At 31.0% G+C, this 16,129-nt stretch overlaps 1 protein-coding gene across 2 annotated transcripts in view; it reads left to right on the top strand.

The window, feature by feature from the left end:
* LOC143058418 (uncharacterized) overlaps positions 1–16,129 on the top strand; it is a 100,182-nt gene that overhangs the window by 64,244 nt on the left and 19,809 nt on the right. For both annotated transcript variants that reach the window (XM_076231910.1, XM_076231911.1), the window contains 2 exons: positions 4,222–4,502; positions 14,495–15,597. In XM_076231910.1, coding sequence (XP_076088025.1) covers positions 4,222–4,502; positions 14,495–15,597 — 1,384 coding nt within the window. The remainder of the gene's footprint in view (positions 1–4,221; positions 4,503–14,494; positions 15,598–16,129) is intronic.

Here is a 16,129-nt window from a genome sequence, read left to right as displayed (position 1 = left end):
TGGAGATAATTGATCAAATTGAGTCATTTCAACTTTTTCCTGTAAGAGAAAAATTCAGTGAGTCAAGAAATGTTAAAGCCACTTCAAAATTTGATGATCGAAAAATAAATAAAATAAGATTTAGCATTTTATCTCTCCCTGTTTAAATAAGCACAACATGTATGCAGTTTGCACCTTTAGACATTTACCTGTCTCAGTCAATATGTTACCTGTTCATTACGTTACTATAAATAGAATTCATGTTAATTTCTTTTCAACACTGTACTTTTGTACTAATTACCGCCGTAGGCCCCTGTTTCAGGGTCGAGTTTGATGTTTGGTTGCTGTCCAGGTTTACATGATGTTTAATGAAGGTAGTTTAATATACTTTAAAGAGATTTTTTTTAATGTTTTATGACAACAGGTTAAAATCAATTGCCTTACTTTTGAAAATTCTTTTGAGATCATAAGCAGTTATTTAATTAAAGGTAGAAATTATGGAAGTTCATGTACCATTGTCTTAAGTGCAAACATTTAAATTATTGTTTTGTTGATTGCAAAAAGTTTAAGAAAATGAATTTTAAGTTTTATTTTTTTTTTGCAGTGAAATTATGTAATTTATGAGTATTTAATCAACTTTTCATTTTGTTTTGTTTAAAGCTAATTTTGCATATCAAAAATAATGAAATAAAACAGATCGATTGTGTGTATACATGTAAGTGTGCAAATAAATAGTCCCAGGGAAGACATTACCTCATTGAAACCTATTTCAAATGGGAAAAATCTTCTTCAGTTATGTAAAATTTGGTCCCAAAATTAAGAGCAATATTCATTTCTTCTTACTGGTAGATAATTCAGGGGGTTAGGGGTTGGGGTTAAAGGGGGGGGGGGGGGGGGGGGGTGATCAAAGCAGTAAGATACTTTAAAATCTTTTGAAATTAAATAAAACTAAAAAAAACAAGAAAAAAATGTTCAAAAATTCAACCAGTAGACACAAAAAAGAAAACTCTAAACAATTTTATTATAACAAAACATATAAGGTAAAAGGAAAGAAAATAGCAGGGACCTCTGTTGACAAATGGTTTAAGTAGCTATTGTCTGTGTTCTCTGTAGCCTGTTAGACTGAGGTTGTGAATTCAAAGCTCATGCGCTCTGACCATTCTACTCAAGATCTTCATTGATTTGGATTGCCAGATATTTTTCTGAAGATCTCTATTCTCCCTTTGAAGTTTGAACCCCAGCTTTCACCACCAATAAAAACTTGTCCCCATTATGTAGCCTTGCGTGCTAGAAGAGGCTTTAAACCCAAACAATCTAGCAAATATGGATGACTAAAATGAAAGGGCATAAATGTCCAAATCACATAAGAACAGGAATTATCTTTTGAAGAATTACCATTTTATCATAGAAGTGAGAGGTTTAGATAGCTACAAAATCCGGTTTAATCCAACATTTTCTGCATAAGAATAAAATGCATATACCAAATCAGGAATATCAGGGCAGTTGTTATCCGTTCAGTTAATGTGTGAGCTTTTGATTTTGCCATTTGATTAGGGACTTTTCTTTTGAATTTTAGATATTTTTATTATTTACTTTCTTAAAAATCTCAGTAATAAAAAACAGAACAGTTGATGTTTAAATAACTTTATAACCCCCACATCTCAATTCTTTTTTCATATACAAGCAAATAGGGAAAAGACCAAAGATTTTGTTCTTTATTAACAAACCTACATCCTGATTGTAAATCATGTTGGTATAATTCTCAAGCAAATCCAGACATCAAACGATAAAAACTTAGAGTTACTAGATCCAGATAATATTATCAGTGTAAACAAACAGAGCCCCTCTTTTGTATGCAATAGACTCACTAAAATTTTGGTTTAAGGAATGCTTTGATATTTATGTCATAAATTTATTAGCTAAAAATATTTTATCTGACGATAAAGGAAAAATATTAGCTGACTTGTTTGTTCAAATGTTTGTTTCTTTACAAAATTTTCTTTACCCATTGTGTGTAAAGGTGCAAGTAAGTCCATTTACATCTTCAGTGTATGATTATACAAACAAACAGAATATAATAAATAGTATAAATACAATGTACCATTATGGACTCTACCGTACTACAGACTCACCAGGCGTTGGTTCACTTTCGTTTGTAAATGTACCATTATTGTATATAAATACTGTAGAGCTATTTATTTTTTTGGTGTGGTACACTAGGGCTGTATACGATAAATGGCTGACCCGTGTTAAGAGAGAGCCATATCTCTTGCACGTTGAAGACACCCTTGTAGATTTTGAAAAAGAGCAGGCTAATGCCGCTACAAGGCTGCACTCGCACCCACAAAGTGGAAAGGGATTAATATAAGTTGCAAAACTTGTTTCCCAATCCACTATAATTAAATATGTTTAAACTAAGGGCTGTATATCCAGTCATGGTCATTAAAAATGACCACCATTGTGTGGTTAAAATTTTGTGGTTTTGTCTCTGAAATAATCAATTTAATAGTGCTTTTTCAAAAATGACAAACAATTGTATACAGAGTTGACATAAAAAATTAATGTCAGTCAGGATTGCAGAAATGCATTTGATATTTTTCCAAGCCTCAAGTTCCCTTTGGCACGTTCCTGTGTCTTTTGAAGACAATATATAACTTAGGATTTTCACAATGGTATTAAATACTATAAATGGTGCAATGTTAACAGGTGTTAATTTTTATTGATTTATCATTATACAAGGAAGGTACATGTATGAAAAATATTCTGCATAACATCTGTCATAATTTGACAAAATAGATTACAGTAATCCATAACAATCCCTTTTATCTCATGTATGTATTGTGCAATGTTGATTTTTTATTTTTTTATTGCAAAATGGATTTAAACCATTGGATATTTAAATTGTCATTGATTGTTCTCATGGACCTCCCTCTCTAGAACAATGTATAAAATGGTGTCAAGATTTAGGACTAGAAGTTTTGACTTTTTTAGTTTTATCATCTGGGAATAAAAAAAAATGTAAGTTATAAAAAGCAATTGATTGAACGAGGAATTTATTTCTTCTTTTCACCATTGAGCGCTTACTGGATCGATGCATTGACTTTCCATGGATAGCAATTTTCTTGGATATATTGGTGGATATTTGATTGGATATATTGGTGGATATTTGATTGGATAGCTTTGTCAAAGACTACATACAAGTCTATTGAAAATCTGTACTTTGTTGACGTGAGAAAATAACAAATGTAGAACAAATACAGTAGTCAACACTTCGGTGTTGACATGAATATCAATAATGTGGTCATTTTTATAAATTTCCTGTTTACAAAACTTTGAATTTTTCGAAAAACTAAGGATTTTCTTATCCCATGCATAGATTACCTTAGCCGTATTTGGCACAACTTTTTGGAATTTTGGATCCTCAATGCTCTTCAACTTTGTACTAGTTTGGCTTTATAAATATTTTGATATGAGCGTCACTGATGAGTCTTATGTAGACGAAACGATCGTCTGGCGTACTAAATTATAATCCTGGTACCTTTGATAACTATATACAGAACGTGAAAAGATTTTATAAAATAGACGTCATGATTTCTTTTAGTGATTTCATTATCAGAAAATTTATAAAAATTGTATGTCATTTATAGGAAATGTAAGAAAAAATTGACTTTTAGGATCGTAAGACCCTCATGTACTAATAATTCACCAGCAGTGGTATCAACTTAAAGTTTGTAAATCAGAAGTAAAAATTTGCCATTTCTGCAGGGCTTCATGCACATTTCTGGATTAACCAAGTTCACATGAAACGCCTATAGTGAAATGTTAAGTGGGACAGCTAGGCATATAACTATGCAGTAAAGTTAAATTTAGTCTAGTTGAGTCCAGTATATGTATAGAGGTAAATATAAGGATATCGAATGAGTGTAGTATGAAAAAAAAATAAATAAACCTGAAAATTCAAATGTTTATCATTTCACCTACTGTGGATAGATATAGGAAGATGTGGTGGATTCATTTTTATTCACTGGATACCAATTTTCATGGATTGTATTGGTACAGATGATTTATGGATTCAAATAGGCTTGTATGGAGACTTTGGCATATCATAAAATTGAATATCGACTTAAATATATTCTCATTCCGTGAAAATTGGTACGCAGGATGAATCCACTATGTTGCAAAATTATAATTTTCATTGTTCATCTTTAATTAACCTAACATAAATCTCTTCTTCTTTTTCAGTGTTGATATGCTATTAAATGAAAGATCTAATGATCCAGAAGAAATCTTGACAAATCTTGGTTTTGGAGAGGGTGAGCAGGGAGACAATCCGAACGTAAGAATTCCAGGACGATTCAAAGTTGACCAATCAGGAGCAGAAGGTGTGTCAATCACAGAATTTCTTGGTGACAATCCTGAACTTTCTCAATTACTCCAGGCAATATCTGATCAACAAGAAGGTGGAGGAGAAAATCTTGAACTTGATACAAAAGATATGGATGCCATGATGGCTGCTGGTCAGGGTAAGTTATCTCCCCTGTATTACCTCACATTCCAAGCTCTCTGCCTACTGTTTGATTCAGTACCATTACATTATATAGATTTTAAAAGACTTGCAGAGTTGTTGGAATATACAGAGCATAATTTGGAAAAATCAAAATTTGTGTTTTTTTCTTTGTTGACTAAATTGGAAAGTTCATCATCACCTAAAGAAAAGAAGATGAACAAAGATACTGTTAAACCTGGAACTTTTAAAAAGAGTTTTAAGTTTTTGAAAAAATCAGAACCTGAGACAATTCTGAAAGAGGTGACAGACATACCAGATGTCCTGGTTGAGTTAAACAGGGAAGCAGCCCTAACAAAAGAGAGCAAATTACACATACAGGGGTCCAGTTCAGTACAAAGACCAAATACAGAAGACAGCAAAGTACAAATAAAAGGGTCCAATTTTCTTCAAAGACCAAACACACTACAGATCAGCACAGAACCCCCGATGATAGAACTCGCTTCTTTCCGAAGTCTGTCATCTGAAGAAACACCTTCACCGACTATTTTTAGAAAATGGAAACTTTCTTCTAATGAAAGTCTTGTTTGAATTTTGTTATTCTTGCCAACTTTTTTCTAGTTGTTCTCATTTATAAATTTATGAAATATATGATTTTTGTTTTTGTGGAGCGATAACAATTTGTATTTTGGTAGATTTTTTGTTTCGTTGAGTAGACAAGGTGTGTATGGTAGCCTGTAGAACATGTGTACTTTTTACAATTCAATTTTGTGGTTCACCTTTACTCACCAAATTTGGTGTTAGACTATTAATTTACTGCCTCCTATTCTTGCCAACTATATTCTGTTTGATTTAATGATGAAAGAAAATTTGCAATAAACAACATTATTTTTATAATAGTTTTTCAGTATTTTTGAAATGTTTTAAAGTAATTAGCTTGAGAAACAATAATGTAAATCATTTGTAATGGGAGATAACTGTTAGAGAAACTATTTGGAATTAACTGTGTAGAGCATTAAAACGCAGTTTTTGTTTTAAAAAAGTTTTTTTCTTTTTTAAGAATTGCATATATGTCAAATATGGTTCAATCAGAATGCCAATGCAACAGTTTAAATGAAGTTGTATTAACTCAAAATGTTTTATTTTTATAACTAGAGTCATTTTGTTTAACCCAGTAAGCAATATTTTTTTAATTTTTATTCTTTTTTTTATTTTTATTTTTATTCAGTAAGCAATATTTTGTTATTTTGTCCATTCAGTCAAAAGTATAGAGGGTAATATTTTGTTTCTATGGTAAGCCTCATTCAGTCAAAAGTTTCTAGGGTAATATTTTTCAATACTCACTGGGGTAATATTTTACAATACTCACTGGGGTAATATTTTTACAATACTCACTGGGGTAATATTTTACAATACTCACTGGGGTAATATTTTTACAATACTCAAATATCAACCAATGCCATCGAATCTTTAATATCAGGTTGTGTACTGTTATAGACAAATGTGTTATATTTTTAAAGGAAATATTATCATGTATATTTTATAAATGTTGTGTTCATAACCTTTATGTGTTCATAATTACATTTCATGTTTTATACTGCAACCATATATGTTATTTGCGCAGTCAAATTCCATTGAGCATGTACATTTATGAAATCATTAACCGTTCAACTCATGTTTTATACTGCAACTATGCTATTTTTGCAGTTAAATTGCATTGATCTTGTAAGAATTTGTGAATAACAGTCACTTGTATGTTAAGTAACCTTTTTTTTAAATTTTGAATTTGCAATTGTAAAGTTAAGTCAAACCAGAATTTGAAAACGATTTAGTTCTAATATATAGCATTATGCCCTTTATATACGTACATAGCAAAAAGTCCCATAAAATCTAACTTGAGGAAAACTCAAAATCAGCATTTTTAATTTCCTATGGAAATTAATATTGGAAGAAGAGATAACTCTTGCAAAAATTAGTCTTTTTTGGTCAGTTTTTGGTTGATTTTCTTGAAATTTATGTTAAGTATGATACTTTGATGGGGTTATAAGTTTGTATTTGACTAAATCATATAATCTTCTGCTAATGAAATGTACAAAACCGAAGTGTTATAGGTAGTTTTATTTTTTTCATGCATTTTTCATTAAAAAAATTGCAAATTTGAAGCTTTGTGACCATTTTGAAAAATAATGTGAAAATTTGAAGCTTTGTGACCATTTTGAAAAATAATGTGAAAATTTGGTATTGTTTATATCTGTATATCATGTATATTATATTTTTTTCAGCAACTGACTTATCTAAAGAAACTTTAAACCACAAAAATAAGAATACATGCTTAATTATTTTTATTGAATTTGAGATTCTTTTAAACCTTGACATGTTGAAAAATTCAATAAATGGTCAACTAATGAATTACGAAATCTAGATTATAGCTTGATAAAAGATATGAAAATACCTTTAGAGTTGTTTGTTATATTCTAAAGACCGCTAAAAAATCAAGAATCAATACATTCTGATGAAAAAAAGCGGTAAAGTTATAATTTTGTATCAATTTTTATTGATATTTCTGCCTTTTTTGCAAGAGTTATCTCCCTTTTCAATGCAAATCTCCATAGGAATTTAAAATGATGATTTTGTTAGTCTTTTTAAGGTGGTACCCAACACTTTCATTAAAATTAATTTGGCTCGTTTAATATTCATAAAATTTTGTCAAAGTATTTACTTTGAGACTTTAATAAAAATATAAAAATTTTAAAAAATTTTGAACCAACCGTTTTGTCAGAAAAATTACACTGGTTATATAGCAATTTGACAAACACCAATTTTGATCATTGAGAAGCTTAATATTCCTTTTACAACACAACGTAATTAAAACGTTTAGCTGACTTTACAGAGTTATCTCCCTGTAGTGTTAGGTACTACCTTAAGTTAGATTTTATGGCACTTTTTTCTGTGTATATTTGGGGTATAATGCTAAAGATTAAAACTTAAAAATCTTCTGTTGCAATTACTTTCGGGTTAGGGTCAAATTTATGCTAGATTGACTGGACGACATGGGTAAATGACTGTTAATATTATTAAAATACCTTCTTTAATAGTACATACATTTTGTATCTACATGTCTTAAATTAATTTTACAGGCTCGTTTTTGTGTCTGGTATTTCAAGAACTTTTTACAGATGTCATCCTTCTACGTATGTTGTGCTTGCTCTACGCAGTAACACAGGGCGTAACCCGTTGTAAAAAAATTAATTTGTGAGGGTTGATATTTGTGTCTCGTAATCTTTCTACTTATGTTGTGCTTACTCTACACCGTAACACGGGGCGTAACCATTGTTAAAAAAAATGTTGTGAGATAAGCAATCTGCATGACCTAATGTTAAACGGACGTTTAGCATACCAATAAATGTACATTTGTATTTCTACAACTAATATGACCCTTCATGTTACAAGGTTTTTGTGAGATAAAAGAGGTCTCCATGATCTTGTAAAATAAATGATTTGAATACCAATAAATGTCCTTAAATGAAATTTTAATTTATGAACCAAGCCGATGACATTTCTATACTAATAATTTATATGAGGGTCTCATTGAAAGATAATTTTATGGAAGGCCATATATTATTGGCAATCTGATAAAGGCATGTCAGCGTTTTTAATAAGATATAACATGTTCTTAAACAGTTGACAAAATTACTGTAAATTCATTTATTTTTGGGGGTACCAATATCTTTCACATCCATAGTAAATTTAGTGCTCATTGAATATATTTAAGTTATTCGATCAAAATAAAATCTAAAGGTGGAAGGGGCCAGGGCTTTGTGGTCAAATAATCTATTAAGTATTTCATGTATAGTGATACTGATCAGGCCTATCAATTCTGAAGTTGTGAGGTCTAACCCTGCTTGTTGGAAGACCCTTATGGAATTAGGATGCCAATTTTCTTGTCGAAGATCATTGTTTTTCTCTAGCTATAGGTACTACTGCGTCCTCCAACAATAAAATCAAGTAACCATGATATAACTAAGAGTGTTGAAAGTGGTGTTAAACACCCAACAATCAATCCAGTTTCAAAGTTAACAAACATTTCAATATATTTAGCAAATATATTTATCGTTCAGCTACAGACAATGATAGCCTAATGTGTAAACCTTGATCGTTCTTCTGTCTTCTATTTGTCCGTCCCATGGTCCTTATATATAAAACAAGCAAAAAGTTATTTACATCAATGTTTAAGTCCAACGTATTTTTTTCTTCCAAATATATCAGGCAGACATGGTTGTTTTAAAATAAAATGTGAATCCTACTTGTTTTTTTTTTCAATTGTCTGTCCCATTGTCCTTAGATAGAAAACAAGCAGAAAGTAATTTATAAGTCCAACATGTTTTTTTCTTCCGATTTATCAGGTAGACATAAATATTTTAAAAACAGGGTGTAAATTGACATGTATTTTTCTCTTAAATGTATCAAGTAGGCAGACATAACGTTGTAAAGTATTTGAATCATTGAAAGGTGTGTGCTTTAAGGTAAAAGTGGGTCATTAGCGAAAAATGACTAATTTAACATGACTTGTATAACGTTTATTGGACATGACTTATTTGTAATGTAAACACATTTCTTGCTGAGGTCAATGAACTGTAGTATTTTTGGTCCCTATTTAAAGAAGTGACAATGAAATGGCTAATAGTGTCTGCTGATTTCTGTTTGGGCTCTTGAATCAGCTTGGAAAACAGAATTAAAAACGGAATGTTGTCTCCTATATTTAAGCAATAGCCTTTCTCTTAAATATGAAATAACCCATCTTGGTTGAGCTCCAACCAATAATTTATTAGCTTTTGTGTATTTGTACACTTTTGTTTAAACTTTATTTTATTGAGCAAAATAATTTAAATAGCCTGGCTAAACTTCTATAAGAATAAGGAGAAGTTGCAATATTGTGAATTAGATAACTCTCCACCAGAGAGGATTCATAAATTTGACCTCACATCCTTTCAAAATATTGTGAATCTTTGTCTGACCTGAAAACACGAAAGCAGAATATTTCATTTCCTGTTTGCATCTGAATTCTGTAAATTATATTAATAAACAACAATGTGCTTATTTATCATTAATTACTTTGAGGAACTTGAGGTAAATATTTGTCAAAATTTGTCGTGTCATTACATCTGAATATAGCGTAATGTCGTAATATACAGACTCGTCTGTCTATCAATTCATCAAAATATTGAATATTTAATGGTTTAAGGCCGTGCCAAGAATTCAGATATTTTAGAACTTGAAGTCTTTGAAATTTATACATTCTTTGGAACTATTACGTATGGAATTTAAATTTTGAAACGAGATGATTTTGCACTTTTTAAAAATCCACTTTTAAATCAATTGCCTTTAATCCCCTGGTTGACGTTAACTAAATTTTTGACATCTTTTGATGCAACACCTTGCAAGTCATGAGAGCATTTAAAGATTAAATACTGTATTTAACTTTTCTCAAAACTTTGGGAATTAAAGTCTGCAAACCCTAAAATTGATTGTTTTTTTAATATTTTCGTAGAAACCTCAGTGGGCAAGTGGTCTTAGTCTTATCTATGATATTAGGCTGTCAATGTGAATTTGAAGCCCTCTCATTGTAGACGCATTCAACTGGTATCCTTATTGACAATTTGACATGGCAAAAACACAAGGAACTTGAAGACATGCCAAATTGAAGTTGACTGGAAAAACTAAGGTTCTGGTCACCCTATCTGATAGTATTTTTTACATGTCAATTTGAGGAAACTGTTCCGTTAAATATTAATAACCAGTATGCACATCAAATAGTTCAACTGTAGAGGGATTTATAACATGTTAAACAAGGCAGACAAATAAAACGATTCTTTCGGCTTAGTAATAAATTTGTTCCAGTTTCCTGTTTTCGGGACTTTGAGGTCGTTTCAGTTCACTTTTTACCCTTGTTAACAATTTAAGTATGTGCTAGACATCAAATTCCTTATCGCCTAGAGTTATTGCCCTTGGACTTGTACTTCATTTATTATTTTGTTTGGCCTATGGAAAGATACATATATTAACCCCTGTAGAACATGTCACATAAACAGTTCTGTAAAGAATTCATTGCTAATTGATGTCTGTTTGGAGTTTAGTGATAAAAAAAAGCAGACATTTAGTAAATCATATTTTTGTTAAAAACGGTTCCTCAAAGAAAAAGTCGCCAAAATGGGTGGTGGATTTGAATTAAATTTTACATGTGAGTAGAACATATTGTTTTTAATCATCTGTCATTTTTATGTATTTTGTCAACATGTGTTGTCATTTTGATTGCATATTTTAAAGTTTTACATGACTACGTAAATGAAGAGATTTTTCCCTTATATGGATTTGGTATATTTTACATTTGCTCGCATCAATCATAAATTTGATTATTGCAGGTTCTGTAAACAATATTTTATCATTAAATGAAATTTCATCATACGCAATATAAAATTCACATAATAAGAAACTGGTTTCAGAAACATGCAACGTAAGTGCTATTGTTAATACATCTCCTAGACGGTTTGCTTTTTTGCAATTTGAGTTGCCGTCTGTGACTCTCTAGATACCATTGTTATTATAATCCAAAAATGATTTTTTGAATAAAGAAAACATTTTTAAAAGATCCTTTAAAAGGAAAGTTCAAAGTTTCTTTCATGTTGTCTAAAAATATGAAAGAAATTCTGCAACTGCGATCGCATATGATACAGTATTTTTCTGGAGCTGAATCTAAGAATTGACAAATTTAGCTGTCCTTATTGAGTTTGAAAACGATTTTCACTTGGAATGTATCTCATTTAAAATGTATATCACCTCAAATGTATTTCACTTGAAATGTAAAACCCATGAAATGTATCTCACCTAAAATGTTTTTTTGAAATTGAATATCTCACTTGATGCAGCTGTCAGAACTATCTATATTTATGCATTTTGCTTGTTATGAGTTTAAGAAAAGAGACTTTCTGTATCTGGTATTGTTATTGCTTTAAAATTTGTTATTTTGTTTACAGATATTATTTATATTGTTAATTAAAAATTGATTAAATGAAAATAAAGATGTCAAATTTCAGGAAGCTTTTAATTTGTATACCTAACTGTCATATACACCAATTTTATTTTCTATAGTTGTAAACAAATGACATTAATTTGATAAATACAGAAGTTTTTGCCAAGAACAATATGAGGAAGACTCACAAAAAAACAGCAAACAAGAATGTGTCCATAGTACACGGATGCCCCACTCCCACTATCATTTTCTATGTTCAGTGGACTGTGAAATTGGGGTCAAAACTATAATTTGGAATTAAAATTAGAAAGATCATATCATAGGGAACATGTGTACTAAGTTTCAAGTTGATGTAACTTTAACTTCATCAAAAACTACCTTGACCAAAAACTTTAACCTGAACTTTGCACTATCATTTTCTATGTTCAGTGGACCATGAAATTGGGGTCAAAACTATAATTTGGCATTAAAATTAGAAAGATCATATCATGGGGAACATGTGTATTAAGTTTCAAGTTGATTGGACTTCAGCTTCATCAAAAACTACCTCGACCAAAAACTTTAATCGGACGGACGAACGGAGGCACAGACCAGAAAACATAATGCCCCTCTACTATCGTAGGTGGGGCATAAAAACACATTTTAAATCATCAAATAATTAAAATTTGAAAATTAAAATTAAAGTTAAAATTGATTTAATGATAGAGGATTTGGTATTCTTGCCAGTTAGATGACTATCTACCAGAAATCAAAGGACATGGATGCAAGTAGCTATAAGTTACCATTTAACAGCCTTTAGCAATGAGCAAAACTTATACCATTTAGTCAGCTTTAAAAGGCCCTGACATGAAAAATGAGAAACATTTCAAAGGAGAAAACCAGTGGCTTGATTTGTTTACAAAAAAATATACATGTATGACAGATAGCAAAATACAATGACCACTTTAAAATACTTAAACCCCTGAAAAAGGACTGACTTAAAATCCTCTTGGAGGGTGAACTTATCCTTTTCAAAGCGAATTACTAATATGCAGAGATAAATTTTGTATTTCAATTGAAGATTTAGGAGCACACCTGTAGCCAGGGAAGTTTTTCTCAAGATTTACAAAATCACATATTATCTGGAACTCCAATTTTGATTATCAACATGAAAACAAAATATTTTACAAAAATGGGAGGTAACTCTAGGTATAACATGTGATATAAAAATTTTTACAATCAGCAACATTGAACAAATAATTCCTAAAGAAAAGTGTCAAATTTGACAGGTTTGATCGAGTTACAGCATGTAATTTCCGGTGTAAATTAAAGCCTTATTTACATTTAACAATTTTAGTATATTTAACCATGTATTATTTATGATTGATTTAATTTGTTTGTAGCAAAACTAGTTGATTTACATATATATACTTGTTTTTATACCTTTTTTTAGTACTTTTCATGTGAATGCATTATTATCATACTCTATTTAAAGTATTTAGTGAAAATTGGTATATCTAGGATTACTGCAATGTTCTTAAAAGCCAAAAACATGGACTTCCTTTATCATTTATAAGTAAATAATATCTCATACATGTCAGAAAGAGGCAATCTTCTATACTTTTATAATTCTAACTCCTTTTTTTCGGCTATTAGAAATGTTAACAACTTAACTTAACAATTTTTAACAAATAATCCAATTGATATATTCAAATTTGGTTTGTTGGTAGTATGGATACATCAAACGGTCAAGGAAATCCAGTTAGTGAAGAGTTACGTTGTAAATTTTCAATAAATAAGAATTTGTGGTATGATAGCATAGATGCCAACCATTACGATTTTTCCGTAGTTTTTCCGATTTTGCGATAAAAACTACGCTATTACGGTCAAAGTCGAATAGTTACGGATTCCCAATCATCGACGTTCAATTTTGTAAAACGCGGATTTTTATCATTACTTTTCCGTCCTGGTCCAGTATTAAGGAAACGCCAATGTAATGCTTCCGGTTTCTCGGGAGTTATCAACCTATTGTTGGGTAACTAACTGACTTCCGAAGAGGCAAACTTGCATTTTATTAAGTAGCTTTCCCCCTTTCTCTACTTCTCCTTGACAAAACAAAAATGTTTGAGTCGAGAACATCTGAACAATTAATGAATGGAATACATACTACAGACAACATGTTAAATGACAAATTTTAGTGTACATCACTTTCCAACCACTCGTCAGTAATTTTTATTGGTAAATGCACGTTTATGAATGACTACTGAAAACTTTTCAAAAATACGGAAAATTTGATAGTTTGTTACTGATTGTGTCAAAAGGGGGTTGGCATCTATGTGATAGCAAATGGGACAACTTTCAATCAGAGTTTGAATGATGTAGAAAATTAAGCTATCAACTTCAGGTCATAGATTTTCACAAATTAAGAAAAAATCTATGACGAAAAACTATAGGCCTGAGGTCTGGACTGCCAAAAGTTTTATATTGAAATGACTTATTCGTGGCAGGAGCATTTGTATGCAAACTTAATTGACACAGTTTCCTTCTGAAACGGTGGGGGTTCTCTGACCACCAATAAAAATAGGCTGCCATAATAAAGCCAAGAGCGCTGAAGGTGGCATTCAACACTAACTATCAATTTATCAAATATTTCTTACTTCAGTTGCACCTATTTATAGAATTATAACCTTAAGTAAAGTCTGTTTTGTTTTATACTGTGAATTCCTTATTATTTTTTGGATACCAATTTTCATGGATTTTGTGAATACATTTAGTAAACAATGAATAAGAATATTTAACGAATTTCAATTTTTCTTGAGGCTTTTGTAAACCGCGAAATCACATATTCACGAAAAGACAATGAAAATTGGTACCAACAAAAGTAACTGAATCCACAGTACATTTTAACCATAGTTTATTTTGTGTTTTAATAATTTTAATATTAGTGTGTGTTTAGTTTGCTTTAATTTTTAGTTTAGCTTTGTTTTTTTGTTTTGTTTTGGCAGGTAATCCTAACTATGGCAACATGCTTAATTCAGTTATGCATGGCATGAAGTTTCTTAACCTTTTATCAAGTGCAAAAAGTTTAAATAATCTTGGCGAAAAACCAGAAGAACATCCAAGTATATTGCAAAATCCTAAAAATAGGGAGTTTCTAGCCCAACAGGGATTTTATGACCGACACAAAAAAAAATCTAGGTCAGAATCGGAAGCTAAAGCGAACAAATTAAGCAGAACACAGTCTCTTGATGCTTCCGAAAAACGAAAAAAATTCCAAGCCACAAAATCTCGAAATTATTCTTCGCTTCAAAATGTTCCGGAGCAAGATGAAGTATTTGACCCTCAGAAAAACGGTGCTGGAAATTATTACTCATTTGGTACCAGTGTGGGTACGGGGAGATCATCTAGTACTGATAATTATCGTCCAAGCATGACCTCCATTGAAACATCAACTGATTCATATGATAGTGGTGATTCGCCTGGATACACTGGTCGTAATGGAAGTTCAAGGTCAGAACCTTATCTCATCCAATCGGAACAAATGAACATTGCCGATTCAGGTATCTGGAATACTGAAGATTCTCAGAGGAGTGTCGATGAGGAGTACTTGTCCGAATTTACTCGAGATTCTGCAATTCAGAGAAAATCTCAAGTTGAACGTATGATGAGCGAGGACTGTTATAATGTTGGTGACGATACTGATATTTTACAATCTCCTCCATTTAGTCGAACAGGAAGTCTTGAAAGCACATTAACTGCAAGTGGTATTCATAAACTTGAAACTAAATCTTCGACTTTAAAGGGACATGAATCTTTTGATGATGATGTGGACATTTATTCAGAATCTTACTTGCCCGATAAAAAAAATTCTATAGAGAATGGCACAGAGTATGCAGATAGTATTCAACGGCAATTAATTGAAGCGGAAAGTATTAAGAAAGAAAAATTCAGTCCTAATACGTCAATGTCAAAGCCTGAATCGGCATCAGGTTGGAAAAAGTTTCAAAGACGTTATGGTGTAGAAATGCAAATCAATGTACCAGGTGTAAAGAACGAGGCTGATATGGCTAACAACAACTATGATTTCTGTAGGAAATCTGAAAATGAGGTATGTTTAAAAATTTATACATAATTTTGTGTTTTCTAAGCACTTTCTAGAATAACCTTCATCATGTTCATATAATGGAACGTTTAAAACAAAACATTTGCAACCCAGGGATGTATAAATATGTAGAATCATTATAAAATATTTGACCTGAATGCAATTACGAAAAATGGCCCAACTCATCTTAGATCTACTATGTCTTAGCATACTTAGATTGTTGAAACCTATATTAAGTTTCTAAGTTATCAATGGAGAAGTTTAGAAAATATAATAAATCATTTCAGTATCCCAACACTTTAAAAACATCTGCTGGAATAAGATTTCTAGAAAAAGATTTTTTTTAAAACAAGAAACCTTTTAATTTGAATCATTTTCAAAGTTTTCATTGCAGAGTTAAGGGACTTTTAAAAGGTCAAAAATATTTCCCACTCACCCTGATTTTTGGAGGGAAGTATGCATTCTTGTTGCATCTGATTTTTTAATGATACTGAGTGGGTAGGATATTCAACATTTTTAATGAGTAAACATATTTAAG

Source organism: Mytilus galloprovincialis, chromosome 14, assembly GCF_965363235.1.
Source record: "Mytilus galloprovincialis chromosome 14, xbMytGall1.hap1.1, whole genome shotgun sequence".
In the NCBI taxonomy this organism is placed as follows: domain Eukaryota; kingdom Metazoa; phylum Mollusca; class Bivalvia; order Mytilida; family Mytilidae; genus Mytilus; species Mytilus galloprovincialis.
This window is presented reverse-complemented; position numbering and strand designations above follow the sequence as displayed.